This window comes from Vanessa cardui, chromosome Z (genome assembly GCF_905220365.1).
Source record: "Vanessa cardui chromosome Z, ilVanCard2.1, whole genome shotgun sequence".
NCBI lineage: Eukaryota > Metazoa > Arthropoda > Insecta > Lepidoptera > Nymphalidae > Vanessa > Vanessa cardui.
The window spans coordinates 11822417-11850012 of record NC_061154.1 but is presented as its reverse complement, the minus strand read 5'-3'; the positions used below and the strand labels follow the sequence as shown (position 1 = coordinate 11850012).

Below are 27596 nucleotides of genomic sequence, written 5' to 3'. Positions count from 1 at the left end.
AAAAAGTTATACTGTTATTTATAAATGTTAAATATTTAACACAACAACTTGTGAATGTATGTTTTTATCCAAAGCATACTACAAACGAGTTTGTTTACACTCCATGTAACCGTTGTCAACTGAATAAATTATTTTATATTTTAAGCGTACTAAAGCTTATAGCTTGTTTGTGTAAATGAAATACTCATTGTTAGATGACTATATAATTTATTTGATATCAAATTGCCAAATTTGGTTTAAATTTACTGCAAAAACTACAAAATGAGGACTATCCCGAAATGGGTAAATAAAATTCACGAAGCCGATAAAATTGAATTTTCGAGGTACTTAGTGTTTTTTTTAAATAATTTATCGTTAGCTTTAAAGTTGGTCCAATATATTATTAAATTATATTTCTTAACGCTTAGTTAAGAGACAATAATGTGTTATTTAAAGGCTTACCCTTTTTCAAGATACCTAATCTAAATAGCTTGGGCGCAAATTAATTGTACTGCTACATAAAATAACTTTCAATATAATCACAATCACATCAGTTAAAAAAATAATAAAATTTTCAATCTATTTTAGTGTTCATGCAATATGCTTTAGTCCAGATGGGACCCAATTAATTGTTGGAGCAGGAGAGAAGGTAATGGTGTACGACCCCAGAGATGGAGCCCTTGTTCAACTTTTACAAGCTCATAAAGGTGCCGTTCATGCAGTGTCATACTGTAATGACGGTAAGAAATTTGCTAGTGGGAGCGCTGATAAAAATGTTATAATATGGACATCTAAAATGGAGGGTGTTCTTAAATATTCGTAAGTATTTATTAAGTATTTATTACTCACATCATTAAATCAAAATGGTACACCAATTAAATATTTTACTGGTATACTTTTGGCATTTTCATAGTTATAATATATTATTTGGTGACAATGTGACAGATATAGAAACTGTATTCATAATAAAATAGAACTTTTAGAGCTTAACACTCTCCTTGAGATTTATTTTGACATATTTGGATTATTTACAATGGCATTGCAGTGTGTTATTACAATAATTTTGTATTTATATCCAATGCTGATGATTATTTTTATAAAAGCACTGATAAAACTTCTATAAATATATGAAGTAAAAGAGACAAAGGGTTCTATCTCTGCATTAAATTTTGTTGTGTCTCCGTGAGCCTTGTGAAAATTTCAAAAAATAAAAAATATATATAATACAATTGATGAAAGCTTTAGTACTTGATAAAAGTTGAAATAGATGATAAAATAGAATCCTTAATATTGTAAGTGGCAAATACTGTAATTTGAACATAGAATATTCATTATTCTGACAAACTAGCTCCCCAAATACGTGAATTTAATCATGAAAAGAATATACTCACTTTTACAACACCAGAATTAAATTTCAAACTAAATGATTATGTTTCATGATACAACATTTTTACAGGCACAATGAAGCAATTCAATGCTTAGCTTATAATCCAGTAACATATCACTTGGCATCATGTGCATTATCAGATTTTGCATTCTGGTCAGCTGACGTAAAAGCAGTCCAAAAGTATAGAGTCAACGGTCGTATTACAAGCTGTGCATGGTCTCCGACTGGACAACATTTAGCTATAGGATTGGCTAATGGAGGAGTATCCATACGCAACAAGGTAGACATTGTATTATTATATTCAATATATTTATAATTATTTATTTACAATATGTGATGGTGGTTTCTATGTGCAAACTCATGTGGCTATGAACTATACACTCATCATATATTCTACTATTAAACAGCAAAATTTAGTATTGTGTTCTAATTAGGAGGGTTAGAAGATCAAGTTGCGAATATGAGGAATGGTTTATGTGTCTTTCAGTGCAAGTATCTATGGAAGGTGTTGCTCACCTATCATTAGCTGACTCCATTCCTAGTCCACTCAAATACTATATTTATTACAGTTAGGTGAAGAAATACAGAAAATAATACGAGATGCTGCAGTGTGGGCCGTCACTTTCTTAAAACAAACTCTTTTAATCACCGACTGGAATGACACTCTATCTTTCTATGATATTCAAGGTCAACAAGTTTTAAAAGAAAGAAATATTGGTAAATTTATTTTTCATAAAAACATTGTGTCACTTTTAATGGTAAAGAACAATAAAATTCCATAATGCTTTCAGAGTTATCAGCGTTGTCAATAACAACACTAGGTGCTTTAGTTTTGGTAGGTGGCATTGGAGGTTGGTCAGTGCTAACTTCTGAAGGGGTTTTAATAGTCTCCACACCTGTTGAATGGGTGTGGTCTGTTGCGCCCTCACATTCTCAGAATTCTATGGTAATACAACTTTCTATACATTACTATTAAAAAATTATATTTATTGATTCTAATAAACATATATTTGAAATTCAACATTAATATATGTTATTAATTAATGTTGAATAATTACTGGAAATAATAACAAATGTATATTTATTTTATAGGCAGTAGCTTGTCAAGATGGAACCCTGTGGTGTTATCAAGTAGCATATAGTACAGTACATGGATTGTACCGTGAACGGTATGCCTACAGAGAGAACATGACAGATATTATCATACAACACTTAACCTCTGGAAATAAAGTTCGGATTAAGTGTCATGATAGAGTGCAGAAAATAGCCATCTATAAACACCGTTTAGCAGTAAGATTAAATTACATTGTATATAATGAATAAATAGCAGAGAATTTTTCTCACAGTATAACAGTATTCTATTATACCGTTTGTGAAGTAGATCAAAAAACTTTCTCCCCCGAAACATTATAGAAGATACTATTCTCTTATTAATAATAGTGTTCTTGGGTTAATAGTTATCAATGGAATATGTACATATATTTAGTTGTCTGTAAATAAGTATAAAGATTTTAAAGTGGATTTAATAAAATTATCTTTTATCTAAATGTTAAATTCTTAACTAATATTTGGTATTCATAAAAGTAGCACTACAAGTAAATGATAAAAATTGTACAGTACATAGTTTAATTGTTTTATTGATAGGTGCAATTACCGGAGCGAGTAGTGGTGTATGAACAAGGTGACTTGGAAGGTATGCTTTACAGAGTTAAGGAAAAACTCATACAAAGGAATGAGTGCTCACTGTTGGTCGCTACCAGTGAAGCTTTACTTATATGCCAGGTAATAATAGCTTAGTTCTCTCTTATTGCTATAATTAAATTGATATTCCTATTCCATTGTTCTGTATGTTCAGCTGATTTCCTTTAGTTAATTGATAAATCAAATTCTTATACTGTATGTTGTAAATCTATATACATATAATTATGTAAATATATATATTTTTTAATGTTATTAATATATTGCGTCTTACGGTCTTTGCTTTCACATCAAAGAGTAAATTGTATTTTATTAAGTATTTATACTATATATAAGTAAAAAGTTATTGTATCCTTCCCATTTATATCAATATTATGATCCTTTACCCAAAGGTTGCCTGGAAGAGATCGCTACTTAGCGATAAGGCCGCCTGTTGCACCTCATGCAACTTTTATGTAACAAAAATGTAATTTTTAGTTGTAAGATTGGGTGCAATAAAGAATAAATAAATAAATTTGAACTCCTATCATCGAAAACCTCAATGTCTCTTTTATTTAGGGGCCATTTTTTTATAATCAGAGTTTATGTAAACTTTTGAATATACGAATACGTCACTATTTTTTACGCTAATTTCAATAAATTAATCATTTATTTTATTTATATGATATCATATCATTTTTATATAGCTTTTTTATACTTGCTATAACTTTTGTTCCCTACATATTTAAACACCACAACTTTAATTATTGTAAATGGTTTTATAATAATATTTGAAACCGTTAAATTAATAGTTCATTTTATAATACAAAATATCTGATGCATTTTTTTCTACCGGTTTCCAGGACACAAAGCTTTCTATGATCGGTTCAAAGCTACCTAAGTCATGGACTGTTCCCGCTCCTATCCGTTATGTCAAAGTAACGACTTTACAACTGGAAGAGGTTTTACTATTAGGATTGTTTAACGGACAAGTAAGTAAGCTGAAAATTACATAACAATTTTTATTAATAGCATCAATATTGATTTGGAGCAATATGTAAAAAAAGTAATCTATCTGAATAATAACAGTGCTGTAAATTTTTTGTATAAGTTACTGAAATAATTAATAATTAGATAATTAATAATTGGCTAGGTTAGGACTACCAAATCGATGTTGAACTTCGCTTTCGTCTATTTTATCCAATTTAATATTTACTTGGTGCTAACAACATTACTTATAACTACAGCCACCAAGGACAAAACTTAATTCGAAAGTTTATGGCGAATACCTTTTATGGTGTGTCTGTTTATCATTACATAGCTGAATGCATACTGTAAATAAAAAATAAAACAATATAATTTTTAGAACTATCAGGGTTTCATAAAAAAATTTTACTGCAGTGAAAATATATATAGTAGGGGGAGGCCCCTACTGCATTTTTAGACACATATTGTTGTAATAGTAAAAGAAAACAAATGAATTGATATATTTTACAAAATTGAATATCTCAATTAATTTACTATAGTACGACACAACTTAGATGTCGCATCGGCAAAATTCGTAAAACCGATCACATCCGAATTGAGTACGCTATCCCAAATTATCAAATTTTTATTTTCTCACACGAATATGTTCTTTGCACAAACGTAATAACTTGTAATATCATATGACCTAATATATTCATCAATTTGACGCGTCGATTTACATGCAACTTGCTTTCTCTGACGCGTAAATCTATAGCGACGAATAGCGTCGAATGGCGCGATAGGGAGCTATTTCTATTGGTTGTGTAAATCGGCAGTAATCGGTTTTATTTTCATTCCATTGCATTTTCCGATGCTACATCTAATTTGTGTCATACTATAATATGTAACTTAAGTGTTTCTGTCCCTTTCGAGATATGGCAAGTGGAACCAGCCAGCGGGGTTGCGAAGGTAATCCTGCAAAGTCCCGGTAACGTCCGCTGCCTCGATGTGAATGCGTCGCGCAGTCGCCTGGCTGTCGTCGACGAGGCCTCAGTCTGCCGCGTGTACAGCTTGGCGAATGGCGAACTCCTTTACACGGTACTATTCTACATTTCCGTCTCTATTTCTGCCGTGGTCAGGGCCGTATTTAGGGAGGGCAACCGGGGCAACTGCCCTGGGGCCTCCACATTAGTGGGGGCCACAGTTTTCAGCAAGTTAACAAATACCGAGATATAGTCAAATTTAATATTTTAAAAGTTACCGTTACAAGTAAATAAATCATAGCTTACTGATTGAAATAAAAAAAGTAATTAATTCATGATAATATAATTAGGTTGTTCATGCTTCTGTTTGTCTAGGGCCCCCACTCTTTTGTGGCCAGGGGGCCTCCAGACCTTTAAATCCGACTCTGGCCGTGGTATGTCTATAATGTCGTTATCTACTTGAACTCAATTACGAGCTGTGAGCAAGAAAAAATCTTAAGATATCAAATACCGCGTATATATGTCGATTGAGAATTTTTCCTTATTAGTATGCCATCAAAAGTGAAAATCGATCAAATGTACTGACATTTTTAACTGTAACGGCATTATAGATATATCAGAGCAGTTTCTTTTTTTTATGTTGTAGATTGGCGGACGAGCATATGGGCCACCTGATGGTAAGTGGTCACCATCACTCATAGACAATGACGCTGTAAGAAATATTAACTATTCCTTACATCGTCAATGCGCCACCAACCTGCGGAACTAAGATGTTATGTCCCTTGTACCTGTAGTTACACTGGCTCACTCACCCTTCAAACCAGAACACAACAATACTGCGTACTGTTGTTTGGCGGTAGAATAACTGATGAGTGGGTGGTACCTACCCAGACGGACTTGCACAAAGCCCTACCACCGAGTGAACCAGAGCAGATTTAGTGTTGAAAGTATATAATTACCCTTAATAGTAGCGAAAGATAATATTATTTATCTATTGAACTTCCACGTCAAATGCAAATCCATGATTTGGCGGGTTGTGTGTTGGGTAAAAGATAATGGTTGCTCTCTTATTCTTGAATAAGTAGTCATATCATATGAGAAGACAGTTTTCAATTACCCTTTAGGTAATTGCTTAACAAACTAAAGTCTTTATCGACATCCGATGGAAGGATGATAGATCTGCGTGTTTGTCATTGTATTTACTCATAGTGGTATTATATAAATTGCTAAAACTTACCTGAGAATGACATCAAGAACAACAACAACAGCCTGTAAATTCCCACTGCTGGGCTATAGGCCTCCTCTCCCTTTGAGGAGAAGGTAATCATTTGTCGTCATTTGAATACAGTGTTTGTTATAACTAGTCCACGAAAGAGTTAAAATATAACATATATAATGTTAAAACGGATTCGATGATGTCTTTCGAGTCGAGTGGGAGTCGAGATGGCCCAGTGGTAAGAACGCGCGCATCTTGACCGATGATTGCGGGTTCAAACCCAGGTAAGCACCGCTGATTCATGTGCTTAATTTGTCTGTATAATTCATCTCGTGCTCGGCGGTGAAGGAAAACATCGTGAGGAAACCTGCATGTGACAAATTTCATAGAAGTTCTGCCACATGTGTATTCCACCAACCCGCATTGGAACAGCGTGGTGGAATATGTTCCACATCTTCTCCTCAAAGGGAGAGTAGGACTTTAGCCCAGCAGTGGGAATTTACAAGCTGTTGTTGTTGTTGTAATAATAATTATTAAAAAATTTAGGCGCCTCCAATCGGCAAGTGATTTAAAATGAGAGTATATATTTCGTCATGAAGCTTAAATACAAATTTAGTTTTCTTAACAGGAAGAAAATGTAACAGCGGTTTCTTGGAATTCGTGGTGTGACGAACTCCTGTGTCTCTCGGGCGGCGGACTGTTGTCTATAAAAGCAGCTCACTTCGCCGCCGCCACACAACCTTTAACCGGCTCTGTTGTAGGATTCCAGGTACACTACCGTTATCATATCCTATGAATATTATTTATAATTAAACATATTTGACGATTCATATTTTTGGTATGACTTATTGTTAGTCTTGAACGTAACGTTTATACGTGATCAAGCCAAATGTTTAATTACAAGGGATTTTTAAATTTTATTTTAAATCTCAATTCAATGTACTGTAATAAATACTTTCATCCCCATTTTAAGTTAATACATTTTTTGTTTTCGATATAAATCTGTGCCAAATTTCATTTCTGGAGCTTTTTTATATTTGCTAATTTTGATAGTTTAATTCTAGGGAGGCCGAGTGTTCTGCTTACAAGCTAACTCTATGCAAACTGTAAATGTGCCACTTTCACATGCCGTGCACCAATATATACAACAAAAATTATTCAAGTAAGTGACGATATCAATTTTGATATCTTTAACCAAAAAGATTATCTACTATCAAATTTAGTATTATTTTTGGATAAAAATATTAATTGATTAATTTTCTATATCAATCAGTGATGCGTATGCAGTAGCTTGCTTGGGTGTGACGGCCTTAGACTGGGAGCGACTCGGCACTGCAGCCTTGGAGGAGTTGTCTTTCGAAGTGGCGCGCAAAGCGTTCCAGCGCAGCGAGAACATCACATACCTCACGCTCATTGATCAACTGCAGGTAACGAGCATATTATAATTATTATCATTGCAACGAGATATAGTACGACACAACTTAGATGTAGCATCGGCAAAATTCGTAAAACCGATCACATCCGAATTGAGTACGCTATCTCAAATTATTAATATTTATTTCTCATGCGAATATGACGTTTGCACAAACGTAATAACTTTTAATATCATATGACATGTTTTACATGCACTTGCTTTCTCTGACGCGTGAATCTATAGCGACGAATAGCGTCAAATGGCGCGATAGGGAGCTATTTCTATTGGTTGTGTAAATCGGCAGTAATCGGTTTTATTTTCATTCCATTGCATTTTCCGATGCTACATCTAATTTGTGTCTTACTATACCTCCCTCATATATTAAATTATTTTATTATAAGCTACATAAGTTTATTTATAGAACATCTGTTTTGAGTTCTGAGAGTCAGTTGATAAGAGCAGATTGTAATTTAAATATATTATATAATAATTTTTTAGTAAACATGACAGAATAATTTGAGCACACGGTTTTATTTTCAGTAAATTTAAGAATTCATTATTTATCATTAAATCATGTTTATTTTTTATATATCTACTTATAGGAGCGTATCGAAAATGGCGAGAAGCCTGCCGTCATAGCGGGCGAGGTGGTCGCGCACCTCGGGCGGTACACGGAGGCTGCGCGCATGTTCCACAGCGCGGCGAGGGACGACCGCGCATTGGCCCTCTATCTCGACTTGCGCATGTTTAATAAAGCTCAGGTAAAAACATTTGCTTTTGTATCTACACATTAATTTTCTTGATAAATTAAATTACTTTTGATTCGGCTTCACATTGGACGTACCATAACCGTGGCTGGTCACACCAAAACTCTGGAATTCTTGATGATACCGAAATAACAGCTACTTCTCTTTCACCCGAGTTCAAAACTTGCTGAGCCGCAGTCGTCTTATAACGAATGTCGAATTACAAGCGTATCGACACTGCCAAGTGTTCTAGTTCGGGGTCACCACTGTGCTGTACATATGGGTACACGTGTATATCTGTATATGTCAGATTGATGAGTATTGCAATAAAACACTATTCGGTTGACACGTCCGTTTATTAGTAAGATCGTTACAATACTAATAGTGTCTCCGGCACATGTGATAGTGTATTATGGGAGGTAATGTCTTCGTTACGTAACGCGTGACGACGCCAGTCTGTCTGGCTTACTTTTCTTTGGTAATAGACCCTTTCTCAATCCAAGCCACAGCGTTAGCTGTATTTCGGACATTTTAAGTTTTCACTTTATTAGATGTCTCAAAGAAATCGCACGGGTATTTTTTCAAATATTTTTTTACGTATACGTATTTGTAATTTTATATTCAGTTTAATAAAAAAAATCTACTTATTATGCAAATATAATTTTTGTTTCTTTAAAAGCCATTTAAATAATGATATGTGATTTATAATAAATAAATGCAGTCGTTTTCGCTAAAAATACATAATAATTGCAAATAAATAAATATCAAGCGATGCATAATGAGAGTGGAGATGGTTAGAACGCGTGCATCTTATTCGATGATTGCGGGTTCAAACCCAGGCAGGCACCGCTGTTTCATGTGCTTAATTTGTGTTTATAATTCATCTCGTGCTCAGCGGTGAGTAAAACCTGCATGTGACATATTTCATAGAAATTCTGCCACACGTGCATTCCACCAACCCGCATTGGAACAGTGTGGTGGAATATGTTCTAAACCTTCTCAAAGGGAGAGGAGGCCTTTAGCTCAGCAGTGGTAATTTACAAGCTGTTGTTGTTGTAGGGTTAGTTTGTTTGTGGGGCCGTTCGTAACACGGAGTTTCTTGGCAGAGCATGCTCTACTGTTACTGTGGCCACCGCCGTAATCAAGAATAGTAGAATAGTGGGGCCGTGGACATTTTGGTCGCTGTTGTTGTATAGCATAATGAACATATAACCCATAAGAACAGAGCGAATGTTATAAGTTGTATACTATAATGAACATATAACCAGTAATAACCAGTAACAGAACAGAGCGAATGTTATAACAGGAGTACGTGAGCGAGGGTGATGGGTTGACGAATCTGGCGCGTCAGCGTGCGGAGTGGGCGCGTCGCGTGAACGAGCCGCGCGCCGCCGCCGAGATGTACCTCGCCGCGGGCGACGTGCACAAGGCAGCCAGGCTGCTTGCCGAGAGCGGCCGCCGGGACATGTGCGAGCTATATTATACTACATCTTGTGTTTTAAGTCATATGCAAGACACAATTATATTCTAATAAACAGATATGTTATATCCATACTAAATAGCAGAAAAAAGTGTGCCGCGCCGACTGTGTATATATTATATTACACCTTTTGTTTTAAATTATATGCAAGACACAATTATATTCTAATAAACAGAAGAATTAACAACATTAAATGCTTAAATATATATATACAAATATGAACTAAAACTAGTTACTGTATAAATCTTGACCGCGTGGAATGGTGGCAAGAATGCTAGCAGCATTTCCCCGTTGAATCGCAATTCCGATCCTCTGGGGCAAAAAACGGATATGTTATATCCATACTAAACAATAGAAGAAACTGTGCCGCGCTGGGGACTGTGTATTTTACATTTCGTTACAAGTAAAAGGGATAACTAGATGTTTTAATTACGCAAAACGTATTACTTCATAATTATGATGTATTATAACGTATTACTACGTAAAACGACTTAAGGCAAACGTCCCAATTGGGACGTTTTCTAGTCTTCACTTTTTGCGCGTTAATAACATATCTGTTTACTAGAACATCATTGACAAGACATGAATCGATATTAAATTAAAAGCATTAGCTTGTGTTAATTATAATTTGGCTTTTAATCATTTCATAGTATAAAACAAAGTCGCTTACAGCTGTCTGTACCTATGTATGCTTAGATGTTTAAAATTACGCAACGAACTTTAATGCGGTTTTTTAATAGATACGAGTGATTCGAGACGAAAGTTTTTGTATATGATGCATGGACAATATAGGAAAGAAACAAGAAAACATCTGTAGTATATTTAATATGAGTCCCCTTCGAAGCCGGCTGAGGTCGCTAGTAAATAATAATACTTAATAATATTTTTAGTAAATATATCGCTCTAAATATCAACAATTTTGTTTCCAGTTAAAATAAAACAGGATTAATATTCGTCTATAGTACGACACAACTTAGATGTCGCATCGGCAAAATTCGTAAAACCGATCACATCCGAATTGAGTATGCTATACCAAATTATCAATATTTATTCCTCACACGAAAATGATCTTTACACAAACTTAATAACTTGTAATATCATATGACCTAATATATTCGTCAATTTGACTCGTCGATTTACACGCACTTGCTTTCTCTGACTCGTGAATCTATAGCGACGAATAGCGTCGAATGGCGCGATAGGGAGCTATTTCTATTGGTTGTGTAAATCGGCAGTAATCGGTTTTATTTTCATTCCATTGTATTTTCCGATGCTTCATCTAATTTGTGTCGTACTATACTTGTTTTCGATGAATAGGTTAATAGAGCTTGCGAGGAAGATGGACAAGGGTTCAAGCGAGTCTCTGCGTCATGTAGCGGAAGCCTTAGTCGCTGTTGGGGAGTATGGCACCGCTGGTGATGTCTACCAGAGACTCGGAGATTTCAAGTAAGTTTGAATACTTAATTTTAATCATATATGAAAGCCTACTACATACTACTATTACTAATCTACTTGGTGGTAGGGCTTTGTGCAAGCCCGTCTGGGTAGGTACCACCCACTCACCAGTTATTCTACCGCCAAATAACAGTACTCAGTATTGTTGTGTTCCGGTTTGAAGGGTGAGTGAGCCAGTGTAACTACAGGCACAAGGGACATAACATCTTAGTTCCCAAGGTTGGTGGCAATTTGACGATGTAAGGAATAGTTAATATTTCTTACAGCGTCATTGTCTATGGGTGATGGTGACCACTTACCATCAGGTGGCGCATATGCTAGTCCGCCAACCTATTCCATAAAAACAAAAAACTATTAATAAAGTAATTTTTCAATACAATAACTCTTCTAATAATAATTCATTTGACGACCTCCATGGTCGAGTGGTGTGTACACCGGTTTTCATGGGTACGCCACTCTGAGGTCCCGGGTTCGATTCCCGGCCGAGTCGATGTAGATTACCATTAGTTTTCTATGTTGTCTTGGGTCTGGGTGTTTGTGGTACCGTCGTTACTTCTGATTTCCATAACACAAGTGCTTCAGCTACTTTATTAGGATCAGAGTAATGTATGTGATGTTGTCTCATATTTATTTAAAAAAAAAAAGATTCATAAAACATAGTTACTCTGCTGAAAAATTGCTCTCAGCTTTACTCGTTGTTTCGTTCATTCAATTTTACTCGTATAGCGCGTGATAAAGATTTATTTTTAAATAAATAGTGCGATATTATTGATTATTACATTCTCCTTCAGGAAAGTCGCCCAACTGGCCGTTATAGCGGGCGAGTGGTCTCGAGCATTCAACCTCGCTCGTGAACACGCCGACTGCAAACAGGACGTATATTTACCGTACGCCCATCGCATGGCTCAAGAGAAAAAGTTCGTTGAAGCACAGAAAGGTACTTTAAGTTCCTAAATATATATATTTTCAAATAAATTTCCACATTGGTGGTAACTGGTAGGGCTTTAGATGAGCCCGCCTGGTTAGTTACCACACACTCATCAGATATTCTACTGCCAATCAGTAGTATTCAGTATTATTGTATTTCGGATGATGGGTAAGTGAGCTAGTGTAACTACTACTAAGGCACAAAGGAGATAACATCTTAGTTTCCATGGCTGGTCGTGCATTGGCGATGTAAGAAATGGTTAATATTGCTTAGAGCGTCATTATTATAAGCAATGGCGACCATTTACTATGAGATTGCTCAGTAGGGAAGATGCGATATTTTTATTTTTGTGTTTATTTTAAAGAACTCCATATAGGATACACTACAAGTATTTTAAAAATCTGAAACACTAATTTTTGGCAAAAAATGCGGTTTTAAAATATCAATTTCAATTTTTTTCGCGAAACGGATCTATATTCCGTAACGTCACTGCTATTTGTCACTGCCCCTCTGTATACATGACCTCGCTGGTTTTCATACTTATCCACTTTTTCTCAACCTTGAAGATACTTTTTTCTAAAAATTTAAAACAGACTATCGATACTCCGTAATTAAGCTTTGTTGACGTATGTTTTGTGCCAATTTGTTCATCTACTTCAATAAAATTTTCAAATAAATGGTTTTTGATTGGACCTTCTGACACAAAACTGAGATAAGAGTGGTTTCAAGTTGAAAAGAAGAATCTGGAGTCTGCTTTGACAAACCCAACATCTATTTTAATTCGAAAAACGCAATTAATTTTCGTTTCAATGTTCAAATACTTATTTGAACATATATTGAAAATAGTCATAACAGGAGTGACGTCACTAAAACGCTATATTAGTGTTTTGAAATACGTTCCGTTTCACTTTACTTTAATTCGTAATTATTGGTAAAAAAACAAATATGTATCAAATATAAACCTTGCAGTTGCCATTCTTTTATATTTTTTCAACATTTTAATAGCAAATTTTTCATAAATATAATATTTGCATATTCCCTATTGGCAGCTTTAGCTAGCAATATGTAACGCTCAACCATACATATCGCTTTACGACACTTCATGAGCATTGAAGATTGATTCTGAATGCTGGAGCTTTGTCTACAGGAGTTACTAAAACTGTGTAAAGCGGTACTTGTGCGTAACTTGTGTAGGAAAGAAGGGCTTCGATGTTATTTAGGTTTCGGCGAGTAGTGATGGAACTGTCTGCGAACTGGAACGTTGAGTAATCTTCAATAATTATTATAAGTTGGTTGACTACACGTAGTAATATCAATATCATGGTGAAGGTATTAATAAAATATATCTTATTTGGCAATTACTTGTCGATAACGTTTTTGTTAGATGATATTTTCCCTTCCAGCGTATCACATGGCCGGCGAAACTGCAACTGCCATGCGCGTCTTCAATGTACTCGTGGGGAACGCGGTGACTGAGGAACGCTTCAGCGACGCCGGCTACTTGCACCACTTACTCGCATCTCAGTGCCTCGAATCGGCTGCGACAGCGGACAGGTAATTCATAACTGCGAAATCATATTAATCAGATTCGATACGATAGAACACTACATTATTCGCTGGGTGCGAAGTATAAGGTGGGGGAACCACGAAACGATTGCAGCGCGCGTCATGGCCAAATAAGGAACTTTCTGTGGCGGACGCTGTCCCTTTTTACTAGCGAGATTTACGTTTTTAGTAAATAAACATGTGCTTCAATGGTGTAGATCATAGCATCTTCATATTTAATTTCTTTCACATCTTGCACATGTTGAGCTAAAACCAATTGTTTTCCTTTCAATGTTGTTTGTGGTTGGAAAATTATGTCGTGTGTGATTGGACGGAATCCAGTTTATATGAATAATTTGGCCACGTTTAACTGAAAATACATAAAAGGATGGATAGCACAAGCACTCATAAATAATCGTCTGCTATTTACATGAAATGCGTTATTCGATTTAATTTACATATTTCTTTACTTACTTCTCATGACGACAGTCATGAAAAATCCGTAATGTACTAAGCGAAATCTATTGATTGTGCCATTTTAGACGAAAAAGAAAAAAGACTTACCTTATATAGATTTAGAATATTTATTGGAATAAAAGTAAATTACAATATTTAATTAAAATTGTTCGTTTGTAAATAACTCGTCGTAATGACAGCCGGGCATTTGACATTTCGGAGGCCACCGTATTTGCAACCGCTAGTTGGCGCTGTCATCGCGCACACAGCGAATATCTCCCATTATTTTGTGTGAACATATTACACGTATCAGTGTAAATACTAAATGCTAGAATTCAAAAAGCATATTATATTTGAAATGTAAAGATAATCCATACTAATGTTATAAATGCGAAAGTAACTCTGTATATGTCGCTTTCGTGGCCAAACTACTGGATCGATTTAAATTAAATTTAGTACACAAGTAGTCTAGAGGCTGATAAAGGATATATAATTTTTAATTGGAAAAAAAATATTGTTGAGGAAGGTTGAAAAAAGTGATGAAAGGTTATATGAAAGTATTGTCATTTTTAGAACCAAAAGAGTAGAACTTATATTTAGGCTGTTGATCTAAATTATAAAATATCATATCATGAAACCCACTACGAAGTGTTTTCATATTCTACGCGAAGCAAAGCCGCGGGTGTATTATAAACAGCTAGTGTATTATAAGAAGTTTAATTAAAATCGTGTGATAGATAAAAACAGACCATATTTTAAGAATATTCTCTTCTTGTACAATATGTAATCAGGGATCGCGATAAACTACTGCACCAGTACAAGCAGTACGATCGCCTGGCTCGTGTGTACCACGCCTACGACGCCGTGCATCGCTGCGTGCACGAGCCGTTCTCTCTGTTATTTTGTTGTTGTTATAATTTTTAATGTTTAAACGTTTGTACAATATGTAATCAGGGATCGCGATAAGCTGCTGCACCAGTACAGGCAGTACGACCGCCTGGCTCGTGTGTACCACGCCTACGACGCCGTGCATCGCTGCGTGCACGAGCCGTTTTCCCTGTCGCAGCCGGAGACGTTACTCAACGCGGCGCGCTACGTGCTCGCACTACTCGACGGCGACCCGCCCGCTGGCGTATCTATGTTGTATCCTTTATCTTATACTTACAACTCACTTGGTGGTAGGGCTTTGTGCAAGCCCGTCTGGGTAGGTACCACCCACTCATCAGTTATTCTACCGCCAAATAACAATACTCGGTATTGTTGTGTTCCGGTCTGAAGGGTGAGTGAGCCAGTGTAACTACAGGCACAAGGGACATAACATCTTAGTTTCCAAGGTTGGTGGCGCATTGACGATTTAAGGAATACTTAATATTTCTTACAGCGTCAATGTCTATGGGCGATGGTGACCACTTACCATCAGGTGGCCCATATGCTCGTCCGCCAACCTATACCATAAAAAAAAAACTACAACTTATTGAAATAAAACTAGTTATAACGTATTTGCATCGCTCGTGGTCACGTGTACCCGTGACCACGATCGCTGTAAAGTGCTCCAAATGTCGAGATGTCAAAAATAATTAATATACGCGATTCAAATCCGTTATAACTAGTTTTATTTCAATGTGTAATAATCGCGAAAATTTAAGACAAAACTACAACTTACTTATAAGTTATTTCCAGTTATACATGAAAATTTATTGATATATGTAGAATTTTTCACAATTTAGATATATATTATAGATAATTATTTAAAAGAGTTTTACCGGTTAATGTATATTTTTCTTATGTTCTACCTATAAGTACATTATTTTCGTACTTTTTTCGTAGTTTATATGTTTTGTAAAAGGTAAAAGTTTGGGTTGCCGCTTCTCACTTGGCCATAACTTTTTTAAAAATCATACAAAAGCTGGTATATTTTTTTTATGGTATCATAAATTATACATGAAATAAATGGTATAAATTTTGTTTACCATTACCTCATCTTAGCTAAACATAAGATACAGGAGTTTTGTAACGGAAACAGGCAATGCTTAAAGTTTTAGTTACGTTAAAAGCAAGAGGGAGACAATGCACCACACTTCTCAGATGAAGGGAACTTAAACATTTTTACTTACGAATGCTTGCCAATAATTCTCCTCCACTAATATCAGTTGCTTATACCTGTGTTTGGCTAAACAAGCTAAAGTCCTCAATGCCAATACGTTGGCTCGGCAAATGTTAGATAAAATTTTAGGTCTGCAAGTGCCACCCAAATTCCAGGTAAACTATTTTCATATTAATTTATTATTGTACGACACAACTTAGATATAGCATTTACTACCGATTTTTAACAACTCCCTATCACGCCATTCCACGCTCTACTTCGCAATAGCTTCACGCGTCATTTTAACACGAGAGAGCAAGTGCATGTAAATCGACGTGTCATCATCACCATCATCATCAACAACCCATTTTCGTCCACTGCTGGACTTAGCCTTCTCTACTTGCACGCCACTGTGATCGTTCTCTGGCTACTCGCAACCAGCTCTTGCCAGCCGCCTTGCGTAAATCGTCACTCCACCGTGGCCGAGGACGTCCTACTCTAGAACACGTTTTCCCCAACCAATATCGGTTCTGCGACAAATGTGGCCACAAAGTCATCGATATCGCCCACCGGATTAGTTAGCTAAAGTGGCAGTGGGCTGGCATTTGTCGTACTATACATACGAAGTGTGTACAAAAAGTATCGCGAATTTTAATTTTCGCGGGTTAGGTACATTCGAATTTCGATCTTTTTGTGCCGACAAGTTCGGCCATTTTGAATGATCACTTAATTGTTGACAGCTGCTTTTCTTGCACGTGTTTTGGTTCGTCTTCGATTTTTACTTATTAAAAAAAATGGATCAAAGAACCTGTATGAAATTTTGTGTGAAAAACGAAAATAAGTGCGTGGATGCATTCCGAATGTTGACTGTGGCATACGGAGAAGTTACCTTGGCCCGAAGCAACGTTTATCGGTAGTACAAAATGTTCTCAGAAGGCCGAGAGGATGTGAACGAAGAGCATGCCGGACGCTTCACTTCAACAACAGACGAAAAAATTAATGAGGTGGAGAAAATGATATTGGCCAATCGTCGAATCACCGTTAGAGAAGTTGCTGAGGACCTAAACATATCGATTGACTCGTGCTATTCGATTTTTATCAATGATAGTGTCATGAGACGGGTCGCCGCGAAATTCGTACTAAAAATGCTCAATTCCGACCAAAAACAGCATCGCATGAACATTGCCAATGAGATGTTGGACTCTGTCCGCGACGACTAAATTTGCGCCAGAGGGTCATAACTGGTGACGAATTATGGTTATGACGTGGGAACCAAAGCTCAATCATCTCAATAAAGCTGCCGCACGAACCAAGACCGAAAAAAGCGCGCCAAGTTCGGTCTAATGTGAAAGTTTTGCTGACAGTTTTCTTCGATTGCAGGGGCGTGGTGCATCATGAGTTCTTGCCACAGGGTAGAACGGTCAATAAGAAATATTACCCGCAAGTTATGCGCAATTTGCGCTAAGCAGATCCGCCAGAAATGCCCGCATTTGGGGAAGAACAAAAATTGGCTTTTGCGATAACGCTCCTGCTCACACATCGTTGCTTGTGCGCGACTTTTTGGCCAAAAAAAAACACACTAATGATGCCGCAGCCACCCTATTCCCCAGATCTGGCCCCCTGTGCCTTTTTTTATTCCCTAAACTGAAGAGTAATTGACTGACTAATTTTTGAAAAAACACAAAATTCGCGATACTTTTTGAACACACCTCATATATGTCTAGCTAATAGCCGGCGTGCAACGCAATGTCCTTATTTTCTGTAAAATAGACTAGAGTCGTAGAGTGTCAGTATTATGTTGAAACGATAATGAACACAGCACAAACAATAAATTTTGCCTGAGGGTTTAGGTCTACATATTGCCTATAGATATAGGCATGGCATATTAAATCTTAACCACAAATATTAAATTTTCTCTGCACCAACAACCGTAAGAACTAAGCTATAGAACTGTCAATTTATATATACCTTGACAAAGCTTGGTATTGCTTTACTTCGAATAAGTACTATGATGTATTCGATATGATGTCTATGAAATAGACACAATTACTCTTGCTTAAAATCAATTACAATTTGTTATATCACATTTAATATTTACTGTAGATATCCGGACCACATAAATGGAAAATTATGAAAAAAATATGATATTTGTGTCCATTGCTAGCCAGTCTGTCAAAAAGATCAAGCTAACTTGTACGGGGAATAAGAAAAACCTATTAATAGACAAACACACAAGAGGATCTTAAATTAGCTAGTGTGTATTGAAAGACGGTGTTGTAGATTTATTCATTATTACTGCATATTCATCACGTGTATGTCGATATTTATAAACCTGATCATTTTTCGCTCTAGAACGCCATCTGTGTTACGTTTTCTGTATCTGAATGTTTCTCTACTTATTCGGTACCAAATTATTTGGTAGGTGGCGCAAATCAACGATTTTTTAATTCGAGCTACTCAAATAAGATGGCGATACTCAATAATATGCTTTTTATAAAAAAAAAACAGTTTAAATTTCAACGTACAGTTGTTATTTTTTTTTAAGGGAAAAGAAAGGAAGTAAGGGGTTCTATAAGAGGGCATACAATGCGTTACTATAATATTTATAATGAATAAAAATGGGGAAGAAATCTGAGAGGGCGGGGGCTTTCTTATTCAACAAAGAAACCCCTCTGACCTCTCACTAGTTATTTATGATTGTTAGGAAGGTGTGGAACTGTTGATGCTAAAGAGCGGCGGCGTTACGGACACCAGCGGCGAGGAAGACGTCGCGCCACTGTGCTGGCGATGTCGTCGTCACGTACCGCCACTGGCAAATCAGTGTCCGCGATGTAGACACAACTTAGCTTACTCCTTAGCTACGCATGGTAAGTTCAGCCAAGAGGCAAACCAATGAACCAATTATATTGTCAACATTGATTAATATTTAACCTCAGAGTCGGATTTAAAGGTTTTTAGGCCCCGGGGCCACAAAGCAGTGAGGGCCCTAGACAAACAGAAGCGTGAACACCGTAATAATTATATTATTATGAATTAATTTGTTTTTTTTGTATTTCAATCAGTAAGCTATGCATTGTTTCGTATTTGTATCGGTAACTTTTAAAATATTAAATAGTAACATTATTATAATTTGACTATATCTCAGTATTTGTTAACTTGCTGAAAACTGTGGCCCCCTCTCATGTGGAGGCCCCAGGGCAGTTGCCCCGGTTCCCTCCCCTAAATCCGGCCCTGTTTAACCTTAATATTTTAGAGGTTCTGCCGCTGGTTCAATTCGAGCCCACAGAGGGCATCACTGAAGCGGAGGCGATGGATCTTATCGAACGCATGCCCATACCAGAAGTCGAGAAGAACCATACGGAAGGTGCTGATATTCTACGGATAGATAACGACATCGACTATTCGGATCCGTTCCTGGATAAAGTTGAGGAGGTAAGTCGTTTAATGTACAATCGAAATAACCAATGAACTTGTGATATTAAAGTGATTATTATGACTATTAATTAAACTCATGTACATGGCAAAAACGAGCATGCGCCTAGCCGAATATGATAAGATATGTATTAGCGATTGAAACTGTTTCCTGATATTGATAATGCGCTTTCGACCACGTTATCTAAAATTGTATAATAGATTTTTGAGGGTAGATTTATATAGTAGAGGTAAGCAATCACAATGGACAAAATTTCTATTAATTTAGTTTAAATACTGAATGCATATTATTTAATATCCTTAATTTAATATTAATCATAGAACAAGAAACACAAGTTAACAATCACACTTGCTTTCTTAACAGTTTATTTATGTTCGATATTAAGATATCGATGCAAACAAAAGTGTTTACCTTGAAAACTAGTTACGATGAGATGTACTTACTGACTCTGTACTCGTATGTATTTCGACGCGTAAATATACGTATTTAATAAATCTTTATGAGTTTTCAAACTGTATGCGAAAATTGTAGACATTATATATCTATAATAATTTAAATAATAAGTAGTTTTCAAATTATAAGAAGATATATGAAACTGTTAAATAATACTTGAAGCATACGATAATACTATGTGTGATAATTATCAAAGTCGCCCGGGTAGACTTCTATCGATACTGTAGTGGTAGTATTTTTTTGTAAAGTATATGTACAAGAGTATACTAACTAGTTATAATTATACCAATATACATTTTAATACATCTAGGATAGATCTATTCAATCACAAAAGGAAGCACTTTCCACGTTAAATTAATTTATTATTGATAAAAATAGAGATGGTCCAGTGGTTAGAACGCGTGCATCTTAACCGATGATTGCGGGTTCAAACCCAGGCAAGCACCACTGAATCATGTGCTTAATTTGTCTTTATAATTCATCTCGTGCTCAGCGGTGAAGGAAAACATCGTGAGGAAACCTGCATGTGACAAATTTCATAGAAGTTCTACCACATGTGTATTCCACCAACCCGCATTGCAACAGCGTGGTTGAAATATGTTCCAAACCTTCTCCTCAAAGGGAGAGGAGGCCTTTAGCCCAGCAGTGGGAATTTACAGGCTGTTGATGATGATAATGATTGATAAAAAAACTAATTTGTATTTTGCTGCTGTCTTTACTCTTATTCGTTTCACTAAAACATCGTGTAACCACAAACGTTACTTGCTCTTACTACTGCGCGTCGATACTCAGTTTGAGTAGAACCGCAATTTGAGTAGAGCCTTCAAAAATGAACTCCAAATCTTGAAATACATATTAATAAACATAATTACGATAACTAGTATCGCCTGATATCGTAATTCGTAACACCTTTTAAATGGCATCATTTTCTTTACCAATTAGTTAGTATACATATATGTATATATTCAATTTTTTTAACGGTTTCGGTATCAAATTACCATTTAAATCAATTTATTATTCATACATATATAGTTAGGAAGGGTTTAAAAGTATAGGAATAGTTAATATTTCTCACAGCGTCATTGTCTATGGGTGATGGTGACCACTTACCATCAGGTGGCCCATATGCTCGTCCGCCAACCTATACCATAAAAAAAAAAGAAAAAAATACATGTCCCATTGGCAGGAAGACGAAGGTGTGGTAGAGTGCAGTCGGCTCGCGCTTCTCCGACTCAACCCGGCCTGCGCGGTGGTGGTGAGACGAGCGCCGCTACCACCCCTCTACTACCGCAACATGCTGCCCGAACTGCCGGTCACCACCTGTCCCTCCTGTCATAACGTATGTATTATAACCACACGTGTTTCTTTCATCCTCTTTTACATATCTAATTACATACATGATACGTTAAATTATTGTCAATTATAACGCCAGATTGGGACGCAAAAGTTTACAAACTGTTTTGTTTTGTTAAGGTTAATTAATATAGATTATTTTATAATTACCTTCTCGTATGTTTCTTAGCTTTAAAACATGAACGAAAGGAAAAATTAAATACTAATTAACACGAACACAATTTTATCTTACACGCACACATACAACACCTACGTAAATATACAGTGAGCGAATAAAAAGAGAATTTCCGTTTTTCAGATAAAAAATCACACTGTAGCTCGTGGTCAACTAATTAGGACCAAAAGTTCTAGAATAGTCTAATGAAAGAGGATTCGTAGTTAAATAGGATACGATGTTGTTCATTACTGAGCATCATCGTCATCAAGATGCAAATAGAAGTAGAGATTATTTACGTAAAATAATTTTATGACGAATAGTTTGAAGATTGGTTTTACGGTCTGTCTATTGAAAAAAAAACGTGTTTCCAGTGACAGCAATCATGCGAGAAGTATCGTTACAGTAATTTAATGTCAACGTACGAAATACAATTACTTTGGCAGCATTGCACATTGTATGAATATATTTAAATCTATCTTAGCTAAACGGCCCATATGCGTTCAGTGATTAAAGCACTATTCAAATTTTGTAACTAATGAATGTAAAAAAATAAGTTGGCAGTGTTCCTAGAGTTTTAATAGCCCATGTTCACCCAGAGGAAAATGTTTTCTTTCGACTTTCTTTTCCACTTTGAATCTTTCACTTTTGAAACATTTTCCTCTGAAATATATATAAAAAATAAGGAGGAAATTTATATTTTTCTTTCTAGGTTTGGCCTTGAAAATAAAACATGCATAATTAAATATATTCGTGCTCAATGAGTCTAAATGCAATTGTATAAAACTTTCAAGAAAATTAGCCTTATGGCCTTTTCAAAATAATATTCTTTTTATAGGTCTGGTCTGGCGTACTAAATCATTTTACTAAAGTTTCATCATCATCGATAAATAGTTTAGAAACGCATTGAGGATAACTTAAAAACACTTATTTTTCATATAGTAATTAAAAGGAAATTAGTATATGAGTTGATATTGCATTTTATTTTCAAATCATAAGTGTCAGTAGGCGCTAATTTATAGGGGGAAAAGATTACCTGGACTGATCCTGGACTGATCATATACATTTTCAAAAGTACTTAATCTAAAAGAAATGAATTTTAGGACTATTTCAGTTTCATTTATTTACTTACGGTAAAATTACGCTCATGATACGAGCTATCTTTGAGGTCGTTCATACTGTTTGCTCGCGAGCGTCTAAGAGAGTGAGTGAGAGAAAATATTAACGAAAGTATTATATTAAATAACCGATTAAGATGTTTCTTCTATTCCTGTATTAAAAATAATTTCATAATCGTGGAATGCGTGATCAGTGTGCAAGATATCACCTTATAATAAAAAAAATTAAGTCGTCCCGAGGCTTACCGATACCGACCTTAAAAAAGATTTATAATAAATTAAAAATGAAGCGTGTATTACACGTGTATAGGAGAAAAAATAATTAAAAAATATCATGTAAAACCTATATCAAAGCATTCTATTTATAAATCTTCGCTGGAAACATATTGGCACGTACCGTTTCCTTTGAAGGCAGAATAATACCTGTCCACGTTTCTGTTGTGTTGTTTTAATAATATGCTGCGAACCATATTTTGACACGGTGACCTACATCGCAAAGTTGTTAATTAAATAACATATCGATGTAAAATGTTTTAAAATAATTACAAAATTGATCTTATGTTTAAAATATTAATTGATTCGTGAATGTCATTGTTTTAGAGGAACGAAAAATTATTCAAACAATTTTACAAATAATCAAACTCAAACTAAAATTCCTTTATTCAATAGTAGTAAATGATTAGAAATAGCCAGGAGGCGATCGTTTCATTCCCAAGGTGTGCTATCAAACATAAACTGGCTAATTGTATAGTAACCTTTTGCAAACAAGCGTTCCTTAACAATTTTTTTAAATTTGGCAACAGAGGCATTTTGAACGCTTTCTGGGATCCAGTTGTTGAAGCGTATACATTACCCCACAAAAGAGTTACTGACTCTATGCAGTCGAGTAACAAGAGTAACAAGATTGTGTTTGTTCCTTGTACCAAAGTTATGAGAATCACATTTTCTCATAAAAACATTAATTTTTTTCCGTACATACAAAACATTACAAAATATGTATTCAGAAGCAACAGTCAATATCTTAATTTCTTTAAATCTATACCTTAATGATTCTTGGGCTCCTAGGTTATAGATTGCGCGAATAGCCCTCTTCTGCAGCACAAATATAGTTTGGATAGCGGCTGCGTTACCCCAACGCATAATACCGTAGGACATTATACTGTGAAAGTAACTAAAATATACTAGTCGAGCCGTATCAACATCAGTAAATAAAATAATTTTTTTGACCGCAAATGCCGCAGAACTCAGTCTACCCGCTAAAATAATCTCTCTCTAAAATCTCTCTAAAATAATCAAGTGTTTCATACATGATGAATCTATATTATATTAAACGACAATAATAGGTTTTAGACTTTAAAGGCAAATTCGAAGCGTATCATTGACTAACGAATCTGTGTGTTGTTTTAAACCAAGAGTGGAAGGGTCAGGGCAGAGTAAAGACGAAAGGTAAAGATGACGCCAAGTGTGATGCTGTTGGAAGTAAACCTTAAAGTGGAAGACGGTAATCGTATGGGCAGACATTTGCATAGAATCACGCTCGGAGCTCCACATCGCAGACAATGAGTTTCTAACTACGACACACTACATACTAAACATTTTAGAACAAAATGAATTTCAGACGCCACACTTACATATATGTTGTAAATATAGACACCGCTCGGCCAAACATACCAGTGATACTTTCGTAATGTCAAAGTCATTGTTTTTTGTTCAATATGGAAGTGATTACACGTACTTATTGATTAGTCAAAAATCTACCACCGGTTCGGACACACCTCGGACCCGATAAGAACCGGCGAAATAAAACTCATCAAATGCCTTAGAGGTATAAAAACTCGAAGTTTTGAATTGGCCAACACATTCGCCTTCCTTACCCCTCAAAGCACGTCGAATTAAACTCTTAAAACAAGTTAAACATCAGAGAATTCCAACGTACGTGAGTACGAAGATTAAATGAAAAAGTAATATAATTGCAAGTGTCTATTGGTCCTAATGAAGACATTAAAATTGATCAAAAGAAAAATATAATAATTTTGTTTATGTATACTTTTTAAATGAAATTAGTTTTTCAAAGCCTTTTATTTGTTTTAAGCTGACGTAATGTTTTGCGTTTTTTTAATATTTTTATTGAATCAATTTGAATCATATTGAATCACTTGGCAAATAGCGAAGCAAAAATACAGTGTTTGAATATTTAAACGCCTTTGTTCTTTTGGTATTGTATGAATGCATGTAACTAGTACTGAATTTTTGATCGAACGTACGATTTATCTGCTATCTACATTTTATTGTTTATGATTTATTACGTTAAAAGCGACGACTTTTAACGTTATTTTTTTATTAAATATAAAAAAGAGCATGTCGATACTTCTCTGATGCCGATAGCGATAATTTTAAAGAGCACATATTGCCCACTTCGATCATCTTATGACGTTGATGAAGTAATTGTAAAATATAATAATTGCAGAGGCTAATTGCATTTCATTCAAGTGAATTCGTGACCTTATAAACGTCTTTTTAAAAAATGTTCGTTGTATAAATAAAACATTCAAATTGAAATAGACTTGATTTCATGAAATAATTTCAACAAAACATATATTATATAATTATCCAATATTAAGTTACCTATAGGTATAATATATTTTACTTATATTGTACTCTTATACGTGAAAAATCAACAGAACCGCCTGTCAGCCAATTCGAAATATTTATAGGCATAATCTTTTTATGCATTTAAGCTTATAGATTTATTTAGATCATAGTACCTTTCGACCGTAGCTTCTATTCGTTATTCTGATATAGAAGCGTGAATGAGTAATTTGGTTACATCCAAAGTACAGTCACAGTCCATCACACAAATATTCGCTCATATAATATTAGTAAGGATTTAGACCATATTTTATTTTATATTAATAATGATATTGAACAGGGATAAACTATATTGGAAACAAAAATGAATTATATGTAAATAGTGAACGTTCCCAATTATATACGTGTAGGAAACATACAAAGTCATTCGGCTGCAACACATATGACCACACACTACCTACATTTGTCACGAAGCTCGGAACACTTCTTTTCATAGGAAACGGTCGTAGTATCTTCTGCGCTATAGGATTATCCGAGAGTTCCAATTAAAGTCCTATCTCATCCATGAAACAAATTTCAGCCCAGACAACTGTATCTCTTTCAATAGATGTAATAAAGCAATAACCATGAATAAACTCTTTTATGAATGCAATTGACAATGTAATTACGGGCGCGTCGAACGTAACAATACCTATTGAATTTGCAGTTGTTCTATATGGAGGACTACGAAATACAAGTAGTTACGAAGGGTCACTGTCCATTCTGTAGACAACCGTCGCAAGAAATAAGGAACTTCGAGGACAGTAGAGAAGGCTCGCTGACGAACGACATCGAATCTCCGACACCCCGCAGCCCCAGCAATGGAGACGTCTCGTGGCAATAGTCACGCAGCAATAATCGATTATTGCAACTTAGGATATTCTGTAATGTCTATCCCTAAGTTATGATTTATCGTTGATTCCAACTCTGTCAAGGCGTAAGTACGAATAATTTTAGTACTGTGTTTTTTTGTCACAACAAATGTAAGTAAGTACCTGGTAGTTATACAGCAGCCTCGTTGCAGACTTAGTGTATTTTTCTGAATAATTTCGATCGTTATTACATTATATATTAATTTCCGCAAAGTTTCACCTGCCCTGTATTTATGTCCGTGGTGTAGTTTATAATATAGTCAGTTTATTATAAGTGCCCGCGGACGTCAAGGATTTCGTGTTGACAGATTTTATTTTCAAGGGGTTCAGTACAAAAAACATTAATCTATTGATCATAAAGTCTGATTGTGTTTTGACTTTAAAAATTTCAGTTAATTAGTTTTTTTTTAAGATTTAGCGACATCTTCACTTTGTGTGCTTAAGCCAACGGGGACTAGCTCACTACGTAGAATATCTTATTGTCACTCACTTTCTCCAAGCACAGGACCTAGGGCATTACGTGATTTCCGAGGCAAGGATCTGTACACACTTCCAACTTTCAGATTAAGTGATCATCTTTCAATAGAAAACTCGACAACTTTTTATAGCTCCGGTTTTGAACCCAGGACCTCTGGATCTGGGTCTTAAAACCACTAGACAGCGAGACATTTATAATACATATAATTTTCATGTATATTATAGTATATGTTTATCATCTTAAATTTTATAATGAAATACTGTCAGTAATGAGTTCCCTTGACATTTGTGTGGTAGTTACACTGGTTGCAAATAATATTAAGTCTGTCCTATAATAAAATATAAATGTAGATACGCCTGTTTATAAATAACATTTTCACATCAATAGTTAGACGTTACCGTTTGATCGGAGATCGTTTTATGGGTAAATGAATCCGTCGTAGTCTCAAGTCTACGCTTTATACATACACTAGCAAACCGCCCGGCTTTGCACGACACTTGATCTGTATCGTTATATTATGACCAAATTACACAAAACTGTTATAAATTGTAGCCTATGTGTTATTCTGGTAAATAACCTATATTACTATAAAATTTCTTCCCAATCCATTCAATAGTTGTTTCGTGAAAGACTTACAAACTATCGCATTTATAATATTATTAGGATTATCGAGTATCTTAGCGCTTTCTATGTTCGTTCATTCGTATTATGAAATCTATTTTTATTTCTCATACAAATATGTAGTGAAATAATAGTGTAATGTATCTTGAAAACCAAATTAAATACTTCAAA

General features: G+C 35.3%; 1 protein-coding gene across 1 annotated transcript; it reads left to right on the top strand.

Moving 5' to 3' along the window:
• Positions 1 to 27242, top strand: LOC124543281 (intraflagellar transport protein 122 homolog). The gene is made up of 23 exons (XM_047121442.1): positions 1 to 323; positions 568 to 798; positions 1436 to 1646; positions 1936 to 2083; positions 2158 to 2312; positions 2459 to 2656; positions 3011 to 3148; positions 3907 to 4035; positions 4943 to 5107; positions 6837 to 6977; positions 7273 to 7370; positions 7482 to 7635; positions 8225 to 8383; positions 9675 to 9835; positions 11166 to 11294; positions 12095 to 12240; positions 13635 to 13785; positions 15187 to 15375; positions 16383 to 16491; positions 19020 to 19182; positions 19569 to 19747; positions 21388 to 21540; positions 26122 to 27242. The coding sequence occupies exons 1-23, from the start codon at positions 262 to 264 to the stop codon at positions 26296 to 26298; spliced, it is 3546 nt and encodes a 1181-aa protein (XP_046977398.1). The 5' UTR covers positions 1 to 261; the 3' UTR covers positions 26299 to 27242.
• The last annotated feature ends 354 nt before the right edge of the window (positions 27243 to 27596 follow it).

Bases quoted from the DNA above. Each gene is read 5' to 3' on its own strand.
- LOC124543281 (XM_047121442.1), top strand. From the start codon at position 262: ATGAGGACTATCCCGAAATGGGTAAATAAAATTCACGAAGCCGATAAA. The intron at 3,149-3,906 runs GTAATAATAGCT...ACCGGTTTCCAG, and splicing joins AAGCTTTACTTATATGCCAG to GACACAAAGCTTTCTATGAT. The intron at 16,492-19,019 runs GTAAACTATTTT...TATGATTGTTAG, and splicing joins AAGTGCCACCCAAATTCCAG to GAAGGTGTGGAACTGTTGAT.